The sequence below is a fragment of the Anser cygnoides genome, chromosome Z (genome assembly GCF_040182565.1).
Source record: "Anser cygnoides isolate HZ-2024a breed goose chromosome Z, Taihu_goose_T2T_genome, whole genome shotgun sequence".
Taxonomy (NCBI): domain Eukaryota; kingdom Metazoa; phylum Chordata; class Aves; order Anseriformes; family Anatidae; genus Anser; species Anser cygnoides.
The window spans coordinates 66,782,270-66,809,162 of record NC_089912.1 but is presented as its reverse complement, the minus strand read 5'-3'; the positions used below and the strand labels follow the sequence as shown (position 1 = coordinate 66,809,162).

General features: G+C 37.2%; 1 protein-coding gene across 8 annotated transcripts in view; it reads right to left on the bottom strand.

The window, feature by feature from the left end:
- The window catches only part of NIPBL (NIPBL cohesin loading factor), a 190,487-nt gene that overhangs the window by 93,814 nt on the left and 69,780 nt on the right, over nucleotides 1–26,893 (bottom strand). For 7 of the 8 annotated variants that reach the window (XM_066988239.1, XM_066988238.1, XM_066988242.1 and 4 more), the window contains exons 2-7: nucleotides 16,412–16,555; nucleotides 14,131–14,296; nucleotides 12,988–13,118; nucleotides 5,670–5,769; nucleotides 3,918–4,069; nucleotides 2,281–2,441 (exon numbers count right to left, since the gene is read on the bottom strand). In XM_066988239.1, coding sequence (XP_066844340.1) covers nucleotides 2,281–2,441; nucleotides 3,918–4,069; nucleotides 5,670–5,769; nucleotides 12,988–13,118; nucleotides 14,131–14,296; nucleotides 16,412–16,475 — 774 coding nt within the window. In that variant the 5' untranslated portion in view covers nucleotides 16,476–16,555. The other variant, XM_066988241.1, reaches the window with a different exon arrangement.

Here is a 26,893-nt window from a genome sequence, read left to right as displayed (position 1 = left end):
CAGGGGATTAGCTGATCTGACCTTGGTGACTCCTCTAGCACAGATGGGTCATCAACCACCTCATCATATCCCTGAACTTCCAATTCCAGAGCCTCACAGATGTGTATATGGGCACCTGGGAAGCCAAGGTAGACAAGGAGGAATTTCTCACATTGTCCTAAGCACAGACTTGTTTCCATTCACCTCCATCTGTCATCACTGCCTTCTGCCTGGTGGAGAGGCCACAGGCCTTGTCGTCTGCTATGCATGGTTGACATTTCTGTTCCAGTGATGACAGACTGAAGTTCCACCAATTTCTTTCTCAGACTCCTGGATACTCCTCAACCTGTCCACCTCCTCCCAAAACTCAGCTGAGCAGTTCTTCTGCCAGGGCACACCTTCCCCAGGTATTCTTGCTACTGCCCTCAGACACTAGTAGAAACCTCAGGCACACACTGCAACACACACTGTGGCCTGGATGGCTGCGTGTTCCCTTGGGAGTTCTGTCTGGACAGCCGCATCAGTCCCAGTGGGTGCTAATATTGGAGGGTACAAAGAAGACATAGCTTGGAGTGGTCATCCTTGTTTCAGCTCCCTGGGAAGGGATTATGACAGTGGACCAAGGGTGTCAGGAATGAAGAAACACTCTTGGACACCCACCAGGTATCTTGCAAGCATCACACTCCTCCCAGCACGTAGCAGCTACTGGTATGTGCCTCACCTGGTTTGAACCAGCAGGGGAAGCAACTGGCAGTGCCCAGCTCTCACCTGCCTCTCTCTTGAGATCTGCTGCCTGCCAGACAGTCCCTCCTCACACACAGCATGAGGGTGCTGAGGCCCAGAAACACCCTCAGAACCACCACCACCACCCCAAGTGCCTTGCAAACCTCACCTTCTTCTCAGCAGGTGGCAGCTGCTGAGAAACTTACTGCTTTTTTTCTTTTTTTTTAGCATTTCACCAATTAAACTGAACAATGATGGTATGTTTCACGTTTTCACAGCCTGTAAATTCTGAATGAGTTTCATTTCTAAGTTCTCTTAAACTTGGATGAGGCTGCATTGTCTGAATGACAAATTAGTGAACATTTTTAAATATCTTGAAATGTAAACACTAAAATAAATTATCCTAATATTAAAGTTTTCCAAAAATTTTGTCTTAAAAGCAAAATTCTGTTGATAGTGTACCTTTAACACAGTTAGGGAATATATGCATACTTAATACCAAGAACAGCTTCCTATTTATAAGAATTTGCACTGCTGAAACAAGGACTGGGGAAAAAAACGTCTGAAATCGTGTATTATGATAAATTCCTTCAGTACAAAATTATTTTGTTTCAAATACTACTTCCTAGCTAATAATTTTATTCAGCATAATAAATCTGTTTAAAATAAAATAAAGTCTAATAAAACTAGTGACCCTCTCAGAGTTACCCACAGTTTTTGTAAGCTAAAGAAAACACTTTAAGGGGGGGCTATTTGCCACTAACTTTTGATGAAGATTTTTAACTACTGCTATGCCTACTGTTGTAGGCATCATTGTGACCACACTGTTAAGACAGATGGTCAAAAACTTAAGTGCTTTCCCCTTAAGAGATGATAAGGGATTGTGTCAAGCTTGTAAAGAAGAACACCCCATGAAGCTTCATCTGCAGGATGAGATTCTCATTAAGATGAAAATTAATCAATAGTTTAAAAAACAACAACAAAAACTGTGGGAGAAGTTCGCATTCAAGATTTCTAAAAGAATTTCTGCTGCAAGAGCTATAGTCACTAAGGGAAAATTTCTTTAAAAGAAACCAGACCACCATAAAACACACGTAGACCAGTAAGAAAAAATGTCCATAGGAACTCTTGCCGTTGGCAACACTACAATGCTACCCAATACATTGTACAAATACGTCAAATCTAATTGAGAATTACAGGGGTTTTCAGAGAGACAAATCAACTATGCACCTATCTAGAATCCAGTATTATTTGCATCAATACATTGATGTAGAGTAAATGTAGCAACATTCTACCGTTTCTTTAAATTTTTTTATGTGATAAACTCGCATATATAAAAGATAACTTACTTTCATAATTTCAACAGAATTAATGTTAAAAACTGTTCTAAAGGAAACAGGTATCTTCCAAATAAAATAAAGCCTCACATGTTGAAGTTGCACAGTTGACCAGACATGTCTGAAACTTAACAATGTTTTCAGCGGTTTTATACATCAACAACAGCACAGTAAAATATCTGACTCTTAAAGCAGATTAACACATTTGCTTTATCAAAATAAATCAATTTAGGGAACATACATCACTGCTTAGTCTGTGCACCATCTGTAGGTAGTCTTCATTTGAGCCATGTCTAGAATTATCAGCATGATGATTAGCTGAATTTCCAGACAACTGACTTGAAACTTTATTTTCATGGAGATTCCTCATCCCAGCTGTGACAATGGGACTGGACACTGAGGCTGAAATATAAAAAATGTAAATAATTATACTGATACGTGCATACTCTCATTAACTCTTAAAGGTTTCACAAAAAAGCAACATAATTGTGGATATTAGTGAGTTGGATACAAGAGGTCTGGAATCTGAACAAGAATAATTTTTACTTGATTTAATCCTTTTGCCATAAATACCTTGAATAAAATCAAATACCTAAGATCTGAATTTTCAAGAGGACTCAAAATCTAAATTCCATGTACAATTAGTCAGGCTCTCTCCACATCTATCCTAATTACTGTTAGTATCAGTTTCTTGAAGACTATAACAAACTTTATTTTCTTCTATATAATTTGTATTCAGTACCTTTAGTATACGAAACTTCCAAGGTATTCATGAGACATGCAACACTGCATACAGAACAGTGATATTCGTATATACACACGCATATATATATGTAAATATTCCAAGCACACTACTAAACTTTAAAACAGATTATTTAGAAGAATCTAATGAGAATTCTACTTAACAACAACAACAAAAAAAGACTAGATATTTAACAGTGTTCATGCTGTTCAAGATTGTATTTAGAAAAGGGAAGAACACAGAAATCCATTTATTCTGAAGGTCATCTTTGACAGTTACTGTATACCCTGAGCATAATTCTAGCCAACTTAGTATTAGTCTAGTCTATATTACAAAGTTTTGGTAAGGCTAGATAAGCTGGCAGCAAAACTTAATTACACTGGCACAAATGAGGTTTTTGCTAGTACAGATAAATGATGGCTACAGCTTTTAAATTTTTTTTTGGTTTGTTCTGATTTTCTGTTGTCATACATACATGATAACTACGCAAAATAGCTGTACATAGGGGAGCAATGTCTCCAGATATGTTTTAGTTTTTTTTCTTCCTTTTTTTTTTTTTGAATATACTGTAACTCTTAAAGGAGACTGATTGGTGACCTCATTGCAGTCTACAGCTTTCTCGTGAGGGGGAGCAGAGGTGCAGGCACTGATCTCTTCTCTCTGCTGACCAGCAACAGGACCCGAGGGAATGGCATTAAAGCTGTGACACGGGAGGTTCATGCTGGATATCAGGAAAAGGTTCCGCACCAGGAGGGTGGTCGGGCACTGGAACAGGCTGCCCTGGTAAGCTGTCACAGCACCGAGCCTGCTGGAGTCCAAGAACTGTTTGGACAATGTTCTCAGACATATGGTTTGATTTTTGTGTGGTCCTGTGTGGAGCCAGGAGTTGGACTTGGTGATCCTTGTGGCGCCCTTCCAAATCAGGATATTCTATGACTCTATGATACTCCACACAGTTAGGTTAACAAAGCTATATTAAAAAACAAACAAACAAACAAAACCACAACAAACCTCTATCAACGCAAAGATTTGAATTAAGCATGTGACTCCTTCACAGAGATTAAAAGCCATGAAAGATGCACATGAAGGTAAAACTGACGTGATATAGTAGAATATAACAAACATCACATACTTACCTTGCTGCAACTGAGGATGTGGTGTATAAGTTGGAGGATGTGAATATGGCATGTATCCTGCAGGACTTTGAGGAGCATATGGACTAGGCACTGGACTGTTCTGTTGTGCCAAAAATCTGTTACCAGAGCTTGTCTGTGGTGGCACAAACCGGCTAAAAATAAAAGTTGAAAAGTTTTTAGAAGTTGTAAAAGCAAATTTAGACAATCTTATTATTCCTTTTGAAATATTATACCTCTGGAACATTATAAATTCTGGAAAAGACATAAAATTCTGAAGCAATCAAGAACCCCCTTCAAAAGTAGCATTTAATTCTACCAATGCCTTCCCAACTTCAATTGCTACTTATGAGCCACAGCTTAGGTATTGTATTAGTAAAAGGAAAGAAAAGAATAAAAAGCATTCAGAAGATCTCCACCTAGTGAAAGGAAACAACAACGTAAGTTATAAATATTTACTAAAATAAGGTATGCTATTCCCAAAAGTTAGTTCCACCTTAGTAGAAGGTTGAATGAAAATGACAGCTCAGGTTTAAGTATCAAATAACAACAAGCTTGCTAGGATTAACAAGGAGCCATCTACGTGATTTTTCCAGTACGATTTCAGAAGAACTGTATCTAACATGACAATAATGCCAAGATATAGGAATGCAATGGGCAGATACGTAGAACCTGACAGAAAGTCCACTGAACACAACTTATGCTTTCATCGCCTTTATCTTCAACTGATCCTAAAGATAGGATACCATAAAAATCCAGCAGGCTTGTGACAATAATGTATGTTACAACTTACATACTTTCTTGTATCAGTTTTTAAAATAAAAATAGAATAAATACATGTTCTGAATTCTAAGATAGCACTTATGAAGGTAAGCTTCCACAGAAGGAAACAGCAAAATATTAAAAGCAAGGATTTTGCAAGGATTTTGAGAAGACATAGCACATTGTAATATTCACAATTCATAAAACCTTCTTCAATATCAATTTTAGATATAAAACTAAAAGTAAAAACAAAACACCACTCTTGACAGTGTTGTGAGTTTTGTACAAAGTGTTTTATTTGCCAAAACAATTATTACACTAACTTGAAATGAAATGTGAAATAAAAGTTTATTTTAATAATGAAGTCTAATAACTGCAGATTAAATCTATTAACACCCAGTAATGGGACTAAAACTCAGTTTTTAGTCTAGAGTACTTTATTATGTTCATAGAGACCTAGATTATAGGTACATCCTACTGGCTAAAGTTTGAAAAAGAAGTTGAAAGTAGAAGAGGAAAATGTTGGCCAAGCTACTGGGCCTGCCCTCCTATGTGTGGCCTTTTGTGTAACTGTTAAAGCAGCCCTCCATGCTTTAACAAGTCTTCTTTCCCACCCTCCTGTCACACTAGTACATAAGAGACACATACCCATACATGCCAATCTGCCACAGAGAACAACTAGAGGGGTGGGAGGAGGCAGATGGACAGCTTACGCAGGTAAGAAAGTCTGCCAAAATTATGAGGAGAGTATGGAATCATGACCTCTCTTTATAATACAAACATTATTTAACTGGCAAAAAAAAAAGCAAGTAAGTGCTATGTTTGACTTCTACAGCAGTAGAAACTCACCCTGCTGTCAGACAAATGCAAGATTTATCTTGATCCTGATCTTCTTACTTCCACTCACATACTTGCAACAAGAATTGACTGTCATCGTAGAAAGCATTTGAATTTTGCTGCCCCTCCCTCTCCCCATTTAAAACATTGCATTACCTGGAAGGACTATGTGAGATAGTGGTTTGTTGATAATTGGAAGATGCAGGACTACCACGCATGGAATTCTGAGAAATACTAAACTGCGACATCATAATCCCTATTAAAAAGAAGAAATCAGTGTTACTTTATATGCATTTCCTATTTAATCAAATAAGTCTCTCATATCAGAAATGATTATACACAAAGAGATTGGTAATTTTGTGAGTAGATGTTAATATCTTTAACTGTTAGAAAAAAAAAAAAGTCTAAAGATGTCTGTTTTACACCGTGATACAGAAAAGCACTCCCTAAAGCAGTGTTAATTCAGTTATAAATTTCAACAAGGCTTTATTCCTCTTAAGTTTTTTAAGCTTCCTAAGGCAAACCTGCTAGTAAATAGAAACACAACAGGACATATACTCACATCCCAGACTAGTGTGTAGGTATTGATTGTGCCAATGAGTAAAAGATTTGGGAGCTTCACAAGTCAGAAGGATACAGAAAACTTATGTCACTTTTTTTTGAGAAAAGAGAGCTAACTTTCAACTGCAGTGCACCACTTGCAGACTCGTACAAGATACCTTCTCTTCCATAATGCCCAAGTGGTTTCTTTCTACCCAGGAAGAAAATCTTTCTATTCCACCTCCAGTACACTTAGAAAGAATATTATCAAAGAAGGTGCTGAAAAATTTTATCACAGAATCATAGAATCATTAAGGTTGGAAAAGACCTTCAAGATCATCTGGTCCAACCATCACTCTGCTACCAATGTCACCCAATAAACCCTGTCCCTAAGCACCACACCAACCTCTCCTTAAACACCGCCAGGGACGGTGACTCCACCACCTCCCTGGGCAACCCGTTCCAATGCCTGACTGCTCTTTCTGAGAGGAAATGACTCCTAATTTCCAACCTGAACCTCCCCTGGTGCAACCTGAGGCCATTCCCTCTGGTCCTATCACTAGTTACCTGTGAGAAGAGACCGACCCCCAGCTCCCCACACCTTCCTTTCAGGTAGCTGTAGAGAGCAATAAGGTCTCCCCTGAGCCTCTTCTCCAGACTGAACAACCCCAGTTTCCTCAGCCTCTCCCCACAGCACCTGTGTTCCAGGCCCTTCACCAGCTTCATGGCCCTTCTCTGGACACGTTCCAGGGCCCAGAACATGTACACATACTGAGGGGCCCAGAACTGACCACATTACATTACAAAGCAGGGGGCAGGTGCAGGCCTTCCTCAGGCACTGGCAGAGAAAGGGGACAAGGATAGGCAGCAGAGCAGAGCCAAAGTCCCACCTGTAGACTCCCAGCGACTATGGAGTTTTACGGTCACATTCTGGAAATTCAGGAGTTGTACTACCTGGCAGGTCACAAGTATTGCAGTGCTTGAAACTAACCCGCATCTTTATTATGGAGATACTAAATCAATTTTTTTTTTTCCTTCCCATTTTTCAATGCAGGTATAAAGAATTTGCTAACAACCACATGACATATTGTGTCCAGTTCTGGGCACCTCAGTTCAAGGACAGGGAACTGCTTGAGAGAGTCCAGTGCAGAGCCACAAGGATGATTAAGGCAGTGGAGCATCTCCCTTATGAGGAAAGGCTGAGGGAGCTGGGTCTCTTTAGCTTGGAGGAGACTGAGGGGTGACCTTATTAATGTTTGTAAATATGTAAAGGGCAAGTGTCAGGAGGATGGAGCCAGGCTCTTCTCAGTGACATCCAATGATAGGACAAGGGACAATGGGTGCAAGCTGGAACACAGGAGGTTCCACTTAAATATGAGAAGGACCTTCTTCACGGTGAGGGTGACAGAGCGCTGCAACAGGCTGCCGAGGGGGTTTGTGGTGTCTCCTTCTCTGGAGACATTCAAAACCCACCTGGACACGTTCCTGTGTGACCTGATCTAGGTGTTCCTGCTCCAGCAGGGGGACTGGACTAGATGATCTTTCAAGGTCCCTTCCAATCCCTATCATTCTGTGATTCTGTGACTCCGGAAGTTGAAATGGTGCAAGTACAAATAAATTTACACGACTTTCAACCAGGTGATTTAGTAATAAAATCAAATGTCTCATAGCTAAACAGCATCAAAATCCACGTGCAAATTGCAGCTTGGGAAAAGCAAATGACCAACGGAAAGCTGACAGTAGTCCACAATTCAGAGTGCCTTCATCAATCCTTGAACTGCTATCACTGATTTCAATTATTGCAATATTTGCACACGAAAAGCTTGTTTCAGAAATCCTCCCTGTCACCCTCTTTCCCCCCTTTTACCAGTAGAGATGTGATAATCCCCCAGGAATGCAGCTGTTACTACCTTCCCAGTAGGTGTAAAGTGCTGCATTCCAACCAGATTAACACACACAAACTATCCCAGAGTAGGAGTGAAAGTCCCTAGTTGTCTTGAAAGAATCTGAGACCTCCATATGTCACTGAAAAGGTCATTTCATTGTCCTGAGTAACAGAAGGGGACACATCAACTCCTGCGAAGTTTGCTTCAATGGACAGTGGTTGCCTCGCACAGAGGCAGGTGGCAAGGAATCTCCCACTCACAGGTAAAAACCACAGAGATGCCCTTGCAAGTCATCCGTCCCCCAGCCACTTCTTGTAGTGTTTTTTTTGCTGCAGGAAGTTCCCTGAGTCCACATGCTCCACAGGTTCACATATTGGAGACGCTCTATCCAGAGGTTAGGATACTCATCAGCTAGTTACAATTTTTTTTTTTTTTTTGGTGAAACTACTAACCCTTAACTATGAGTGTGGTGAGGCCCTGGCACAGGCTGCCCAGACAAGCTGTGGATGCCCCATCCCTGGAAGTGCTCAAGGCCAGGCTGGATGGGGCTTTGGGCAACCTGGTCTGATGAGAGGTTTCCCTGCCCATGGCAAGGGGTTGGAGCTAGATGGTCTTTAAGGTCCCTTCCAACCCAAACCATTCTGTGATTCTGTGATTAAAATTCATTCACAGAAAGCTGACAGAACATGCCCATATTAAAACTAAACAGGTACCATGCCATTTTATATGAACTATACAGGTGAAGGTTCATTTTAGGTTTAAAGCAAAGGATGCGCTTTTAAAATACTTTAAAAACATATTTGTTTTCTCCTCCCTAAATTTAGAAAACATTTTGAACCACACATGTGACATGCATTGGTTTGAAAGAATTTTTTTTTTTTTAAAACATGTAATTTAAAAGAAAAAGCTACAGGTTATTCTGTGGCATACAGTTCTCACTTCTCTATCAGGAGCTGGGGTGAAGGGCGACAAGGAAGGGTGGAGGAGAAATACGAGGGTGGTGGCACGAGGGGGATGCAATCTAGACAACTTAAAAAAAAAGTCTTTCCAAAGTAATGAAGTAATGATGAAAATGAGGCCGGCATAAAAATAAGCCCCAAAAATTTAGACTAAAAAGGATCTGAAAGTAGTATACGGCCATTAATTCTAAAATATCTTGTATGTATTTAAGTTCTTGTCATATCACTATGTAGCAGACTTATGGCTGCACTGCGTATGTGCATACCTGAAATACTTTAAAATTTCTTTTAACTGCAACTTCAATTTTGGAAGTTGGTAGTGTTTGATTCTAAGAAAACATTATCCCAGTAAAAACACTCCTCTAATAAGTTTCCTTAATATATACTCCCAATTTTGACTATTTTTTAATTTATTTTTGGCTTGGAGAAGAGCAATACACAATTCCATTTCGGCATTCCAACTAAATGCCAAAGAATGCACTACATAAAAATGCAGCTCAAGGTCACAGAAAAAGTCTGTGATCTATGATTCAAGTGTATTACAGCATCATGTATGTTTAAGCTAGGACTGCTGAGCTACAGGTGATTTTTCAGTAAGACAGATGCTCATCTGAAAGTGTACATCCGCAATGTTCTTCCCTTTTATAGGCACACATGAACTTGCATTCTTGTATAAATGGAAAAAAAATCTAAGTAATCGACACTTTTGGATAGAAGCACAAAATTTTTATCCAAAAAAAGTTGTGGTAAACAGTTCTACGTGAATTTTAAGACCTTTCTGAACCCTAAGCTACGCTATGAATACTAAGCTTTAGCAAAACATTATTTCAGTTTACCTTCCAACACATATCTCTGCCAAAAGACAGAGCCAAAGTGTTGAGAGGGAAAATTGGACAGGGGACCAAAACAAAGAAGTGTCCACATAATACCTCGTTCTTGTGCTGTTCACAGAATCACAGAAGGGTTGAGGTTGGAAGGTGCCTCTGGAGGCCATCTGCCCCCTGCTCAAGCAGGGTCACCTACAGCAGGTTGCTGAGGTCTGTGTCCAGGCAGCTTTTGAAGATCTCCAAGGACGGAGAACACCACAAGCTCTCTGGGCATCCTATGCCAGTGCTCTGTTACCTGCACAGTACAGAAGCGCTTCCTGATGTTCAGGTGGAAACTCCTGTGTTCCAGTTTGTGCCCATTTGTCCTGGCACTGGGCACTGCTGAAAAGAGCCTGGCTTCATCCCCTTCACACCCTCCCTTCACATATTTATAAACACTGATGAGATCCCCCTTGAGCCTCGTCTTCTCAAGGCTGAGAGTCTCTCAGCCTCACCTCACAGGAGAAGTGCTCCAGTCCCTTTATCACCTTGGTGGCCCTCCACCAGACTCTTTCCAGTACGTCCATGTCTCTCTTGTACTGTATAGGGCAGAAGTGGACACAGTACTTGAGCTGCAGCCTTACCCGGCACTGAGTAAAGGGAAGGATCACCTCTTGACCTGTTGGCAATAGTTTGCCTGCCTAATGCAGCCAAGAATACCACTAGCCTTCTTAGTGACAAAGGCATGTTGCTGACTCATGTTCAACTTGGTATCCACCAGGACACCTAGGTCCTTTACTGCTAAGCTGCTATCCAGCTGGGTGGCCTCCAGTATGTACTGTTTGGGGTTGTTCCTCCTGAGGTTCAGGACTTTGTGATTCTTCTTGTTGAATTCCATGAATTCATCAGCTCCACCTCTTCCAGCCTATTGAGGTCCCTCTGCAAGGTGGTCTGCTTAGTTTTGTGTCATCTGCGTATTTACGGAGGGTATACTCTACCCCATCATCCAGATCATTCATGAAGATGTTAAACAAGACTGGACTCAGTACTGACCCCTGAGATACTCCACTCCTGACTGGCTTCCAACTAGACTTTGCACCATTGACCACTACCCCAGTTTTCAGTCCACCTCGCTGTCTCCTCCTCCAGCAAACATTTCAAGAGCTTCTCTATGAGGACCTTATGAGGAACTTATGAATTCCTTATCAATTTACAAATACTGGGCCACAGTACTTACCACTGACTTTACTGTACACTAGACTCAATAGAGAGCAGAAAAATAATATTCAGAAGGAAGGCAGTAAAGAAATCAGAAGAGATGAGCTTGAAATACTAGAAGAGAGTCTAAGATTCATTCTTCTAGCTGGTAAAAAGCATTATGTAAGATCTCTAAAAAAAACCCCAATTGTTCTATAACTTAGGACTATGCAGAGATTCGCAACTGCTCACAAAACAGCAGAAAAGACAGCCTTTCCTGACCCGATACAACCACATAGCTTCCTTTCGCCTTGGAGATCTGAATGGGACATATTGATGCGAATAAGGCTACCAAAACTTGCTGGTATTCAGCTTAAAGACCTACCTATTTCAGGATAAGAGTGTGGCCTTTTTCCATTGAAAATGACATAGCACTTTGCCTAGCTATTCCAACCGTTTATTCCAAGACCTTTTTCCTCTCAAAATCATTTATCTACATCTATGAGCTTCCCTTCTTCCTCCTTTCTCTCCAGTTTTCTGATTTCAGACTTACATTGCAATGCTTGCACTGGCACATGTATTCAGAATTAGGCAAAATACAACTAAAGAATCAAGGAATTTTAAAATTCTGATCTGCCCTGATTCTCTGAAACGCTTTATTAAAATAACATCAATTATTCTTTTACGCTTCATATTGAATTATTTTTAATTCCGTATCAGTATCTTCCTTCAAGCATAGGCCAAGGCATATTTACTAAAGATAGAGGTGCTTTTATTTCCTTAAGGATTACTCATTCTTACCCTACTAAATCAAGCTACAAAAGCATTTCTCCCTCTGAACCACAGCATGAACAAAAGTTAGAAAGAAATTAACTAGCTTTGTTTCCTCTCTTTCAAAATTTTCTAATGGAACAAATAATTGCCAAACCAATGTCTCACTTTCACATTGGCAAAAAATTATTTTACCCTACAAAACTGGTGCAAAACTGATTCAAGCATATGTTCTTTGTGGTACCACTCTGCATACTATCAGGATAGTCACAACTCTTCCCACCACTGGAAAAAACATGTTTTGCCATGGCTGCCAAAGAACGCAGAATCTGGAGGTTGTTATCAGAGCTCAAATTTCAGGATCAGTGAACTTCTAAATATATAGCACTGTCCTTAACTTTTTCATTCAAGAAAATGCCTACACTCTTTCAAAGAACATTACATGTTCTGTCCTAAGCAAGTTCTTTTCAAATACTATAAGGCTTTTTACTGAGTAGGCTAGGTGAATGAACGTAAATCATCTATTTCTTTTTTCCTCCGTACAAAAACACTCCACACTTTCCATCTGCTGTAAACTCCTACAACTATGTATATTTCTACAGTGCTAGCAAAACTTTATCCTCACACTGCAGAAACTGGAAATTCTCCTACTCATTTTATACTTTAGTATTTAAAGAATAGATTTCAGGTGCAAGAGAAAGTATCTTCGGATTTAAAACTATCATCTGTCCAACTAATCCTTTGCTTTGTGTCTTCCTTTATCCATCTTTGCTATACAGCAGTAAACACCTTAGAAGAGAAATCAGCTGTCAGAACACTACAACCTGTATGGCATTATGAATTGCTGAGAAGAGAAATGGCAGCGAATAACTTATGTATGATTCATTCAACCTTAATCCTTACCCAAGAACTACCACTCACTGCAACGATAAACTGTAGTTTTACAGATTTTCAGTAAGATCAAGGCATAGTTTTCCAACTGCAATTAGTTACTAAGACAAATATATGAACTTAGCATGAAAGAAATTCAAATAAAATGTTTTCAAAATAAAATTCAATCAATCCTCCTATAATTACATTTCTGTGGGTAAATTAAACATTATTTTTACAAAAATACCCCATAGAGTTATTTCAATGCTTATCCCAATGCAAACACTTGTTGAAGATGACAAGATACATCCTTTGTATCAGTATTAGATACAAGGTAAGGCATAAACATCAAAGATGTAGTCCATATGTACTTGTTGTTAGTATCAGTCCCTTTAACTTACAGAACAACATAAAATACAATCAGTAAGTAATCAGAAATCCTTACCACTTTGTACCCCATATCTGTTTTGCATGCTTTTCTCCCTGAAAACATTAGGATTCCTTGCCAGGATGGCCTGCAGCAAGACTGGTATATCTCCTTCTGGATCATCGCTGCCAAGGTTATCTTTCAATTCTCTGCAATTGTGGAAGTAAGCAAATAAAGAAGCAAATGCTCTTTCAAATTTTAAGAAAGTATGGTCAAGTAAAACAAACAAACAAACAAACAAAACAATTAAAATAATTTACTGCTAAAATAAAGGAAAAAACAAGTCTGCAAAGCACTGTTCCCTGCCTCTATTTTTTTCTCTTCTTTAAAGAGTGGAAAGAAAACTATTCCTACCAGTCTTCAAAATTAGTTTCTGTTATTAAGCACATATATCCATGGCTGTCAGTTTCAAGATATTATAAAAGTTTCTTATGCCCCCTTTTGTATTTCTGTAACATCAAGAAAGTATTGTGGTAGTGAAAATAAGATATACATGAATGTATAATATTCAGGTGGTATATTTTATTACAAAAATTGACATCACAGAATTCCCTCTGAACTATTAAATATCTAACAGATTTTCTACAAATGCATCAGTGTTTTCATTTATTGTTTGTTTGGGGTACTTTTAAAAACTATGTCCATTTGCTCAAGATAATTTATTGAAATATGTAGGAAAAAGACAGTGCTGTCAACATAAGAAAATTCAAAGGACAACACGCAAAACCAAACAAAACAAAGTATACATTAACAAAAAGTGGACACTTGCTGATTCAATCCTTACAGTGCTAAAGGTCAACACCTGATCAGGATCTTACCAGTAAGTTTCTTTTTGTGTATTACTGGATATATAATTTGTCTATATGCATTATTCACCACACTGGAATATAAGTAACTGTTGCACAGCCAACACCACCATTTGCGCTCATAACTAGCATTATGGAACAAGCAGCAGATCCATAAAAACACACGGTTATTCTTCAGGGCTACTTGACTGAAACAACTGACTCTTACACAGTGTAAATCTGCTAAGAAAGCCTAATAAAACAAACTGCATGTTCTGATCTTCAGATTCTCACAAACATCCCTCTCAATCGAATTCATTTTAATCTAAAGGAATAAGGACAGTAATGTGATATAGCTTAAGTTCAAAATACATACATGTGATCTGTTGACACCTGATTGAGACTGTGGACAAGCTGTGAAACCAGATTTTCATCCCTGCAAGCCAGAAGGCAGTTCACCTCTTCAGCTATCCGTCCATTGAAGAGTAGGCTTTTTGTTGTTGTAGCAGGTAAAGGTGATGGAAGAGGCAGCTGGTTCAAAACTGTTATTAGAAGACAGAAAGAAGTTCTGAATCATTTCACAGAACACAATCATACAAAGATGTACAACCTCTTGGTTCATTCTTTTCCTGTTGTATTCACTTCTATGCAAGTTGCCTTCTCAAGAAAAGGTTAGTGTTGTTGGTTGGTATGATCATTACGGCGTTAATTCACTCAAAATATCTATACACAAATCTTGGTTAAAGGATTTATATGTTTAATGAAAGACCCATCTCAGTATTTCAGTTAGATTACAAATGAGCATATGACACTTACAGAGTGCATTCTTAGCTCTACATGCGTAAGAAGGACGTGTATCAAATCATAAACCTTAATCAAATGATTGGTAGTATTATATACACAAGAGAAAAGTAAGCCATAAGAGGACAAAAAGCAAGCTATAAGATAAGTCACTTTCATGGATACAAGAAAACAAGCTGACCCAGACTTCCCAGGGTGATTAAGGCTCTGAGATAATGGTTTTAACTAATCAATTAGAAATAGTTTCAGAAAAACAAACAAACAAACAAGCAAAAAACTAGATGTAATATACTCTTTCAACTTTTCTTTGTATTTTATACTTTGAAATTCTGAAAGGAAAAAAAGAGGGGGAGGGATTCCAATTTTTTCTCCTATGCAATGTATGTCTATTGTATTTAGAAACATATTTTAATTCAAATGAAGTGCATATTAAAAATTGCTTTTATTAATTTCTCTATATTACCTTGAATGTACCAGAAACCTGAAAAAATTAACAAGATCAGCAAAACATACTCATTTATTACTACAGAATAAATTCCAGCTAGTGAACTGAGCCTATTTTACCGCCTGTCGTCATCACACCCTCCATATTTTTAGGAGAACGTGTCTTGTCCATTCCACTTCCTTCTTTTCACATAGACAAAAATAAGGGGAAACAGACAAGCTGTTCTTTTTCACCTACTCCAGAGTTTCTAAACATCAGATGAATACTACAGATAACAAAGCATATACACAACTAGTACAAGGGATGATCCACCCACCATAGTTCAGTATTTCAAAAACTTCTGTGCAAGGAGTTTGGCCATTGACTTCTACCAATTATGTATTTTGACTTTCTTTAGAACCTTTTTGGCAAGTGTTTAATGCTGGAAAATTTCCCGTAGCCCAGAAACTTATGATTTGCATCCTTATGGCCCACTGTTAGATGCAGATACACATACATATATAGGCATATGCATATATAACTAGTATCTTCTTCCAGTTTGACATTTCAGAATACCAGAAAGACACAAAGAAGAGCGTTTTTTTCTTGAATACATCTGCTCTTTTTTTTTTTAATTGTTTTTGTTTTGAACTGTAGGCAATTAAATTCAATTATTGGTTATATAACTTCAGTTTCTCTTAGAAAACTTTCCCATATTTTAACAGTACGGTAACAGTCATTTTCCTTTCCTTGCATTTTGTCTTCCTGATGTATTTGAAGACAGCACACAAACCTCACCTGCTCCATACATAGGCTGAACATGTGGCATCCCTGCCTATGGCTGGGGAGTTGGAACTAGAGTATCTTTAAGGTTCCTTCCAACCCAAACCATTCTATGATTCTGTGATTCTATGAAAAAAGAAGCCTCATAGGCTGAGCTGCTTAGTTCCATTCTAGCAGCCCCTATTTGCAACTATTAAGTAGAGCAAATTTTATACCTTGACCAAAACTAAGGAAATATTTTTCAAGTATATTCAGCATATTTCACAGCTCTCTTTGTTGAATATATGTTCTACACAGGTATTTTATCATTCTTTTGTTTTTCTTTTATTTGTGGGATACCCAGAAATGTTTCTGAATGATTAACTACATTTTGAATAACTTAAGCATCAGGTTTACTCAAAGTTGATTTCTTTTTGTTTGTTTTTAAATCTAGAATTCATTCCATGTTAAAATTAGCATTATCTTATTTGAATATATTTTTAAAATTCACATAAAGGAAAAATTAACCTTTTAAATGCCAAACCTAATTTCAGATTTACTTTTTTAAAGCAACTTTTATAAAAAAATATTTTTACTATTTTTAAATACAGGTATTTGCTGAAAAGGTTGAAAGAAATATATCAAAGATGAGGAAAAGAAGAATACTTACGGTCTGTAAGACTAGCAATCCCTGCAAGAGTAGTGATGGGAACATGAGGCATATCCCCATTCATCCTGAAGTTCTGGGATGGTAGTGCCTACACAGATATTTTAGTTCAGGTGCCAGCTATCATTACTTCCCATCTCCTAAGCACTAAAAGAAAAAAACAAAACCAAACAACAATGTTTAGTTTACTTAAAAGTCTTTAAAATTCAATAATATAAATGAAATTGCAGACCATAACCTCAGCTGTATACTAAGTACATCTTGTTAAGACTACGTAGAACAATGTGGAATTTCAATATCAAATGGCATTAAACAACCAAAAGGCAGGCAAAAATGATGCAAGATAAGGCAAAAGAAAAAAAATTTCTCAGGATATACAGCACTAAACCAATAGTCAATATATGGTTATTAAATGTACACGGACAATTAAGAGTTAATAAATTTTATACCTTATTTTGAAAACAAGTCAAAAAACAAAAAATCAGTAGCAAAACTTCTGTTGGTTCATAATACAGTGGAGAGTATTTAATCCATAACCAGTTTAACTAATTAGCTGCTATATTCTCTTCTCAATTTTGGAGAAGGAAGTATTTTTCACACAAGAGATGGCTACCAAAAATAAAAGCAATAATATACATATGCAAGAATCAAGGAAACAATGTGACAAATAGAAAATCTTAGTGAATTTTAAAAGAGGTATCTATTTCAAAATTAATCTGATAATATGTCTTTAATATTAAACATCCTCTGGTAAAACTGCTGCTTGGAAGCGTATCCCCCATTCCACAAAAATAAAAGGCTTCATCCCACTAAACCAGATTGTTTGTTTCCTGTAAATGGTACAGTTTGTATTCAACTAAAGAGTAAGTATTTGTTTATTCAGTTTTCACTAACTGTAAAGATTCCAATTGCACTGAAGTCTACACTACTAAAAAAAAAAAAGACATCATAATAATTTCAATTTCAGTTGCAAAATTACAAAGTTTACAAAGATCACACATTACAGTCCACTATTATTACACTAATGACAAAAATTGAGCATGATACACCCTAAAGAGAAACAAAATAAATTAAAGGAAAGGAGCTTGATTATGCATTTATATGTGTACCTACTATAGACAGGTATCTGTATTAACAGTGTTGTGGTTTAACCCGGCCGGCAGCTAAGCACCACACAGCCGTTCGCTCACCCTCCCCCCTCCCTCTCTGGGATGGGGGAGAGAAACGGGAAAGTGAAGCCTGTGAGTTGAGATAAAGACAGTTTATTAAGACAGGAATATAATAATATAAGGAATATAAGGAATATAATAATAACAATAATAATAATAATAGTGATAATGATAATAGTATTAATAATAATAATGTGTAAGAAAACAAGTGATGCACAATGCAGTTGCTCACCACCCGCTGACCGATGCCCAGCCTATCCCCGAGCAGCCGCCCCCCACCCCGGCCAGCCACCCCTATATATTGTTTAGCATGATGTCAGATGGTATGGAATACCCCTTTGGCCAGTTGGGGTCAGCTGTCCTGGGTCTGTCCCCTCCCAGCTCCTGCTGCACCCCCAGCCTGCTCGCTGGCAGGACAGAGCGAGAAGCCGAAAAGTCCTTGGCCTGGTGTAAGCACTGCTCTGCAACAATTAAAACATCAGCATGTTATCAGCGCTCTTCTCATCCTAATCCAAAACATAGCACCCTTCCAGCTACTAGGAGGAAAAATTAACTCTGTCCTAACTGGAACCAGGACAACAGTTAGTGAAATAGTAAGAATTTTTCTGTAAGCATTTATGTTGGCTACTAAAGGTGCTGAAATCACAATTTGCTTTTATTACTTTACAAACCAACATTTTTGCGAATCACATACACAATACATACAAAACAAAAGGATAGTGGCATTTCCTTAATAATTCTTCTTTCTTTCTTTCTTATTCCAACACCAATACCAATATACAGGACACCCCTGCTAATAAATACATACAGATTCTAAGCAAGAGAAGGAAACTGCATATTTTAAGTCTTCTATTGAAAGTTTTTGTGAATCACCAACGTTAACTTTTCAGTTTCCCTATCTACATGCAATTGAATTCTTTGAAAAACGTACCAACACTGAGGTTAAACAGAACTGATAAAGAGCTGACTTCCTTTGTACACCTGCTACAGTCTCATACTTTACCACTAGAATACATTTGTTTATTAAAAATATAGTACATTACAGGTGCAAAATCTAGCTAAGGAAACTGCTGCAGACAGATATACTCTGTGGTTTGGGTTTTCAGGGTTTTGTTTTGAACCAGGAGAAAACAGCTTTCATGCACCCAGAGCAGCTTCAAATACTAGTCAAGGTTCTTTACCTGAAACTAACACCAAGATACGCAGAATTTCAGTGGTTTCCTACTTCCATAAATAAGCAATTCTTTAAAAAACAAACAAACAAAATCCCTACAAACCTACAACCTAACTTTTTCCATGATGAGTCAGCAACATCAAACTCATGAGAGCTGTTAACACTTCTAAATTAAATTATATGTTCAACAGAAAGGCCATGTCTGATAATCTATTTCTCCTGACTGAAACCATATCAACACTGACTAAAGCCGTAACAGTAGGTAGTATTATTGGGAACCCTGTATGCAACACTGAAGCAAGGAAAAAAAAACCTTATCACTTTCACTTCCTGATAGCCTGGGGAAGGTGTAAACATTGGAGGCAGTCACTATTAATGCAAGTTCTTTCCCGGTATTACTGCCACAATAATTAAATTATATAGATATTCAATAGGGAAAATTCCTCCCAAACCAGACAGATTAGAAGCCTCCACAGCTACACAATAAGAAATCCAAGCTGGCAAGGTCCAGACCTGGGACTGCAGCAAGCTAGGATGGTCAGGAGAAGGGCAAACTTTCTTTGTAAGAGGAACATAGAAGGGATTAGTTTGTTTAGCTAACAAAACAAAGGTCAAGAGGGAACGTGGTTGCTCTCTATATGGCAGTCAAATGAGGGTGAAAAGGAGGAATGCTAAAGGCCAATGCTAACACAACAATACGTGGAGGAATGAATGCAAGCAAGGGGGAAATCAGAACAGAGCTTCTCACCATGAGAGCAGCCACTTTCTGGAACAGCCTCCTCCCAGCAGTATAGACAAGTAATACCATTACTTTAAAAATGGATTGTGCAGATGTTACAGAAGGGACAGGATGTGGTTGCCTGCACCAGCAGGGAACTAAGCATGGTGATTCAAGAAGACTCTTACAGGACTACGCTATTGTAAGTGTGATGATGTGAGTAAACAGATGAGAATAGACAAAAAAAAAAAAAAAAGAGATTGATAGGATTAAGCAATGAGATTAGTTTATACAACAAACACAATACAAAGAAACCACATGGGAATATTTGGGTCCAAATATTACATCTGTTGTGTTGAGAGTAAAATTGCATCTGTTATACAACTGGCAAAAAGGTGGAATTCAATTCCAGAGCTAGAGGCTGAGGTCCAGTGAAACTTAATATTAGAATTTGTTGTCACCAAGAACATTAGTAAAATCACTCATTTAAGGAATTCAAAATATCAAGCAGTTAGGGAAGAAAGAACTGACAGCTCAAGACAAAATAGGTTCTTTCATACAAACCAGTGGAACTGCATGCAACAATTAATGGCTTGACTGATGAATAACTCTGTTTTATATATTTTTAAATTCCTGAACTATAATGAGAGTTAAAAGTAGTACATTATAGCAGCTTACAATCAGTCAAGCAGAATCAAAATTTATCAATATTTAGATATTATTATACACTATCATCTTTGTACAGTAGCTTTTACAGGCGGTGCAAAAGTTCTACCTCTAGACGTGAAAAAGCTGAACATAATTAGTATCGGTTGACTTAAGGAAATTAAAGAACTGCTGCATTAGAAAACTTTTAAACATTGAATCAGAACATAGCAGTTGAAACAGAGAAATACACGTCCAATTTACACGTATGCAAATCAGGTATTGCATATTCAGTATATACGTATCTAGATTCTTATTCTCCATAAAACAATGGATACTGTAAAAGACATTCCAGGGAGGAAGAAACTACAGAGCACAAAGAAAGTTATACAAAGAACTCTTTAGTGAAAGGAAAACAGTGAAAGGGCAGCCTATATTAAGAATAATATATGAAAATATATCATCATAATACACAATAAAACCAAGAAGCCAAGGCATGACAGCAAGGAAAATAAAACTGAAAGCTTATGCTATAGATAAACTATTGTTTTAAACTACACAATTAAAGTGCTACTTCAGTATGTTTCTTCCCCCCCCCCCCCCCCCCCTTTTTTTAAAATTTTGTTTTTTACATATTGCAGCACCCAACTCTCAAAAAAACTGTAGGACTCTGACCGCTGGTTATCACACAAAATTCAAGTCCTGCATTTATGAATTGCTCCCCTTGGTTGAAACATGTTCTCATCTCCTTAACAACAATACCAGTTTTTCCATGGCTTAGCTATGTTCATGCATGAGAGTGGTAGAAAACAAAAAGGGGAATGTCTGCTTATATACAGTAACATAGAGGCTCAGCAGAAAGCTCCATAACCAAACTCAGCATTCAGAAATTTAGTATGTTTGTTTAAATATTTCATTCTTCATACTCCAGAGTATTCCTTATTATATCCTTATATTAAAAAAAAAAAGTATATATGACTGACCTAATATATTTCTGAGAAGATTAGAGATAAAATTAGGTGAATTAAAATTAAATCTTAAGAATGGCTATAGTAGAGTAGGACTCTATTTTTCTTTTTAAAAAGCATTCTATTAAATAGAACACTTTAAATACAGTAATTGAAACTAAATGAAACGTAGTAAGTCTTTTAAATATTTTCATTCTAACTAAAAATGCAGTTAGTGGTTTTCATTTCTTATATGTGGGGCAGTATCGTATTGATATAACCACAGCACCATGATTAAAGCTGATTTCTGCAGCTGCACACTCAAAAGTAAACCGGCACAGCTCATATATTAACTGTTTTATAATTTAAGTGGAGCAATGGAGTTTTTCTTTTCTTTCAAATCAGCAAATGTGCTACTATAGATCTAAGAATCTTTGCCTCATATTTTGTTTTAAACTTCAATACCTTGCAATAAACTACTTTTCTTGTTACTACATATAGATGAATCTCTCCCAGTTACCAGTCTACAAGCTAATCCCTATAGAAAAATAAATAAATAAATAGAATTCAGCAATGAGAGGACAGACAGACAGACAGCATGAATGAATGAATATCCTCTAGTTCTCATTCAAGATCCTGAGCAGAGTAAGTAATACAGACATAACCCACAAGAGGGCAGACTTCTGGTTTCAAAACCAGAGCTACAGTTTAATACAACGATAGCAATTCTGTTAAAAGTTTCCAGATCTAAACGCTTTAATATATATTAAGGAAGGAGATACGGTTACTAAAACACTGTCTAACGTTTAAGTTACATGAAAAAAAACTAACACATTCATTCACAATATCATTCACAAAAAAGTTCTTACCACTAACTCAATCCTTGTAAAGTCAGCATTAGAAGTGATTAGTTATTGATCACTGATAGAGCTGTCTTAAGGTTAAAATAGTAACTCAAGGAACTATAAAGCCACCTGATAGGAACCTAACTTCAATTACCAGATTAGGGCTTGGGAGTGTGCGGCAGCAAGGGGAGGGGTGGGGGGTGGGGAAAAGAGTGATCAGAAATCCAGAAAACTCATCATTAACAATAAAAGCCTGTGAAAACACACCAGCCCAGGAAATTCACATTATATACAGAATAGTTTCAAAAAAAAAAAAAAAAAAAGTAGATACAGAAACCAAATCCAGATGAAGTTCAGTGTGTTAATGACATCTGTATGTTTGGTTCATCAGCAAGTGGCTCTGAGTGACGCTGACAAAGTAAGTGAAAGGTTAAGAAGTTTGAGATAAAAATTATCAAATATAATTCCTAAACCAGTTTAAATGTAATGGGTTTTCCTAAAGCAATTCCAATAGTAGCTGTTCAAATCACTACACATAACTACCATAATGAAAGAAGCCTTAGTGAAAAGTACTGTTCTGGGCCAGCTGTAAGTTGCTTCTGGATATAGAGCTGCCTTTAGAAAAATAAATAAATAAATAAGTAAAATACAGCAACCAGCTTCTTCCTGTGCAGCTCCTTCCACCATACCCTGCTCTCCACTGCTGTAACGAATAACAAGGACATGGATGCCTGAGCTGCTGCCCACAAGCTGCTGGTGGCAGGGGCACACAGTAAATGGCAGCAAACACCAGTAAAGGTGGTGGAAGCACCCGGAGCATGAGAGGTCTGTGGGTTCAAGGAAAGATGGCCCTTGGTGCAGGAGCACAAGCACTGCTTCTACCAGGGTAAACTACCATCAAACGTAATTGTGCTTTACACCCCTAATAGCACTTCCTTGCAGGGGATGGGAGTTGACACAATCAGACCAAAACATAATAAATAAATTCAATAAATTTAATAACAACAACAATAATAATAAATATAAAAAACACAGCCCATCACCAAAACCCAGATGAAGCCACATGCAGAGAGCAAATACCTATGGGTAGTGCAGCTTCCCTGATCTACACTACATGAATGTCTAGCAGGAAATACTGACTTTTCTTGCTACATTGCAAATACAAAGGGTGAAGATTCATTCGAAGCATTTCCTGAAAAGAATGAGTAGGTCCCTAACAGCATTAAGATTCTGTTCTGTTAAAGCCATTTCCTTCTTTTAAACACAAGAAACTTTTCCCATTTGTTCATTTATATATATATAAAAATTAAAAAGTACTTATAAACAGTGTTCTCCACTTAAAAATAACATCTTAAACATTTAATTCAGATGCCTTAAGCTAAGAACTCTTTAAAAGGAGCTTCATACACAAATATTTAAGTACTATTTAAAAGCCTATTCACTCAGGCAACACAACGTTTCTCAAGAAATCACAGAAAACCAAATTGTATTTATGAAGTGTTGTGATGATCAACAAGTGTAGCTTATTGCAGCCAAAGAGGAAGCACCCCTCTTCACAAGAGAAGTCATACAAGATCGAGTCACTGATAATCCAAACCTAAACCAAGTGCTATACTTCGAAAAATTAAATTGTATTGTGCATGAAAAAATATTGTGTATTTTATAACTTTTAAGAGCTACTAGACATGAAATAGCTCAGTAGATTAGTTATGTTCACCAGCTCTGCAAAATAAAGCAGCTAAAACTTCTGTCTGGGACAATACAGTTATTCAGGGAGCTTATTAGTGTTCCTTTTACATCTTTCTAAACGTAAACCATAAATATCCTCTTTATGAGCCTCTCCCTTCAGGTGAAAGATTCAGACCCTACTGAGCGCTACTGAATTATTTTTGTCCTTCAGAAGCAAACACAGAATTAACGTGAAAAAATAACTTTGCTTGGAAGAAGGAGTCAGGAGAACTTAACAAAGGGAAAACCTGCAAAACTTAAGTAGTTCATACAACTTATTTCCCATCTACGCTACATATTCTACTTAAAATTTTCATTGCAACTTACAAAGTACATCTGTAGTTGTGCTTGATTCACTGAGCACTGCACTTTTGCTTGCTTAGACACACAAGTAACCTCTCAGATACAGGTAAGAGGCAATTAAAAGGGTTCGTTCGGCAGGTCACCACTGTCAAAGACAGAGAGCACTGTAGGATGCAGCACACATCTTTGTTACTGAAATAGTTGTGACAGAGGTATAAGAGAGCAATTACTAAATTGGTTTTTTCCAATCTTTTCTTGAATGTCTCGTTTTGTAGCTGGTAGCAATGCTGCCCTTTTCCAAAAACAGCTGTGCACTTAAATTTATTTGTTTTACTGACTTTTCTTTCTTTAATTAAACTAGATCTTTAACCAGGGATGGCTGAAAGCCAAGTGACCAAAAATATTTAATTCTGTTTTTTTTTTTTGTTTTTTTTTTTCAAACTTTTAATCTTGCATTTCTGTCTTTGAATTCCCTCAGTGATTCATAAACTTTTATTAAACAATACTGGGAAGAAATGGGCTGAGGCTTTCCAAAATTATTCGAGTGAGGGACAGAAAGGCTTGATCATTTGGCAGAAAATTATTAAATAATTCAGTGTTTTTACTAACTATGTGCAGAACCACATAAAAAGCTTCATTTGTGCTGTCCTATTGTATGCATTTGCACAATTATTGGTAACAGTTATTTTTGTAGTTATATAGTATTCACTACACAAAATTTGCTCTGGTTTTTTTTACAAGAGGAGTACTGCTCATGTAATAGACAGATATAAGATAATCTAAGAAAAATACGGTTTCTAACACTAAAAAAGATTACAAAATAATTCATGGAACTTAGCATTTCAATTAAAATTACTAACATTTTGCAAAACCACACTGCTTGGAAAGATTAAACATGAGAGCAAAAGTAACATCAAAAGAAATAAATGCAGTGTTAGTGTTTAATAAATAAATAATAAATAAATTTATTACTTAACAGTAAATAATTGTGGAAGACTTCAAACATGAAAATTTTCATCTCAATAACTGATTTTAGTTAGCGTTCATATTCTAAAACTGAGTATTTAATACATTTTTTTGTGCACACTAATTTAGCAATCCTAAATGTAGAGCTCCACGATTCTAGACTAGACTAGAAAAGTCTAATTTATGTCAGGAGTCCCTGACATTTACGTTTGTTTGTTTGTTTTCTTTTTTTTCTTTCTTTTTTGAAACAGAATCCACCAGATAGTCATTCCTGACAATATTATAAATAAAGAGAATGTCAACAAGCACGTAAAACAGCATCCCTACTCAGCCAAGATATCGCTTTTTCCCAGCTGTGAAGACTTCATATGAACACTATAGTTATCTAAACTTTTGGAGCACAATAAACTCAAAGGCATATCATAGGAAACAAACAGAGTCTACAGTTGTGAAAGCATGCATATTCAAAGTTATTAATAAGCCCCAAGGCATGCAGCACACGACCTCTAGAGGTACTGTGTTGGAGTTACTGTTAAAATTAACTCAAATGATTACCTGCTCACCAGGCACAACTGGGGCTAGATGGTAACAATCCCGTCTCTCTCAACAGCTAGGAATATTATTATATTGGGGTGTGGTAGGTCTGGGGAAGGATTCAGACGGCTGACCACGGAAGTGTCCCGTGTCACCCTGAACTTTTGCTGCTATTGCTGGTTTTCCTATGCCTGCAGTACAAACACGAGAGAAATTTCTTAAGCTCACGAACCATGCTGACAGGAAGGATGCAGTCATGAGAAAAGCATTTCTTTAAAGCAGTGTCTTTTTCACCTTACTGGCCATCTTCCATATCCTAGTGTTGATAAGCTGCAAATATCACAAACGTAAAGCAAAGCTACCTGGCAACTGCAGCATCAGTTTGCTAAGCTGCTCACAGGCTATGATCACTTCAGTTAAACTTGAACTCCCCATCTTCCAATTTTTTCAAAAATACCAGTGTCATAACATAAACAAATATTCCATCGATAACAATCAGGTGGAATATGAAAATTATGATGTCCGTGCACAAAAAGGCTTGGGAGCTTTCAGTGTTTGACCTCACCATGTTAAGTGTTCTCAGCTCATCTCCATTGGGTGCTGAAGGAATAGTTCAACAAGTTACCAAGCCCAGCAGCAATACAAAGGAATACAGAGTAGCTGCCAACAGTGAAAGCATATTTGCAGAACTAATAATTTGTAGCAAAACAACAGCTAAATGTTTGTCTGGGTAGGACTAATACAAGCCAGTTATTGTAAAAACAACTACAATAAGGAACCTACTTTGAAGAAAATCTCCTTATCCATAGAAATTCCTGAAAACACTAATCTGATTTATTTATTTATCTGTTTTAAAATCAGATTTAACTATCTCAGATCAGTCTGGAATTTTTATTCAAACTTAAATATAGTTCATCCAATGAAATTTAGCAGTAAAATAAAAACACCTGAATTCAAGCTACTAATTCTGAATAAGAAATATCAACTCAATGTTTAATGTAGCTCAACTAATCCACTTTAAACGAATTCCTCCTGTTTACATTAGATACCTTAAGTGTCTTGTAGACAAGGTTTGAGCAATCCCTTTATTTCTAATTATTTGGACAAAGTTAGGCACATCTTCAAATAGTGTATCTGTAATCTAGTTTCAACTTCATTTTTCCATGGAATAAGGAAAAAAATTAAGTTTCACATTGTAAATTTCTATCATAACTTCTGGTATAAACTTGAACAGAAGAAGAGGGTAGAACAAACAGAAGAAAACAGAAGCACTGTGACATTTAGAGATTGAACCATTGCTTATCTTGAGGGAAAACAATGTCAAAACCAAGGCAAATCACCGGAGACGAAGTGAAACACTCCAAGTCATATAAAGAGATTAGACTGTAGGTAATCAATAGCAGATATATATATATATATATATATACACACACACACACACGGACACATATATTTC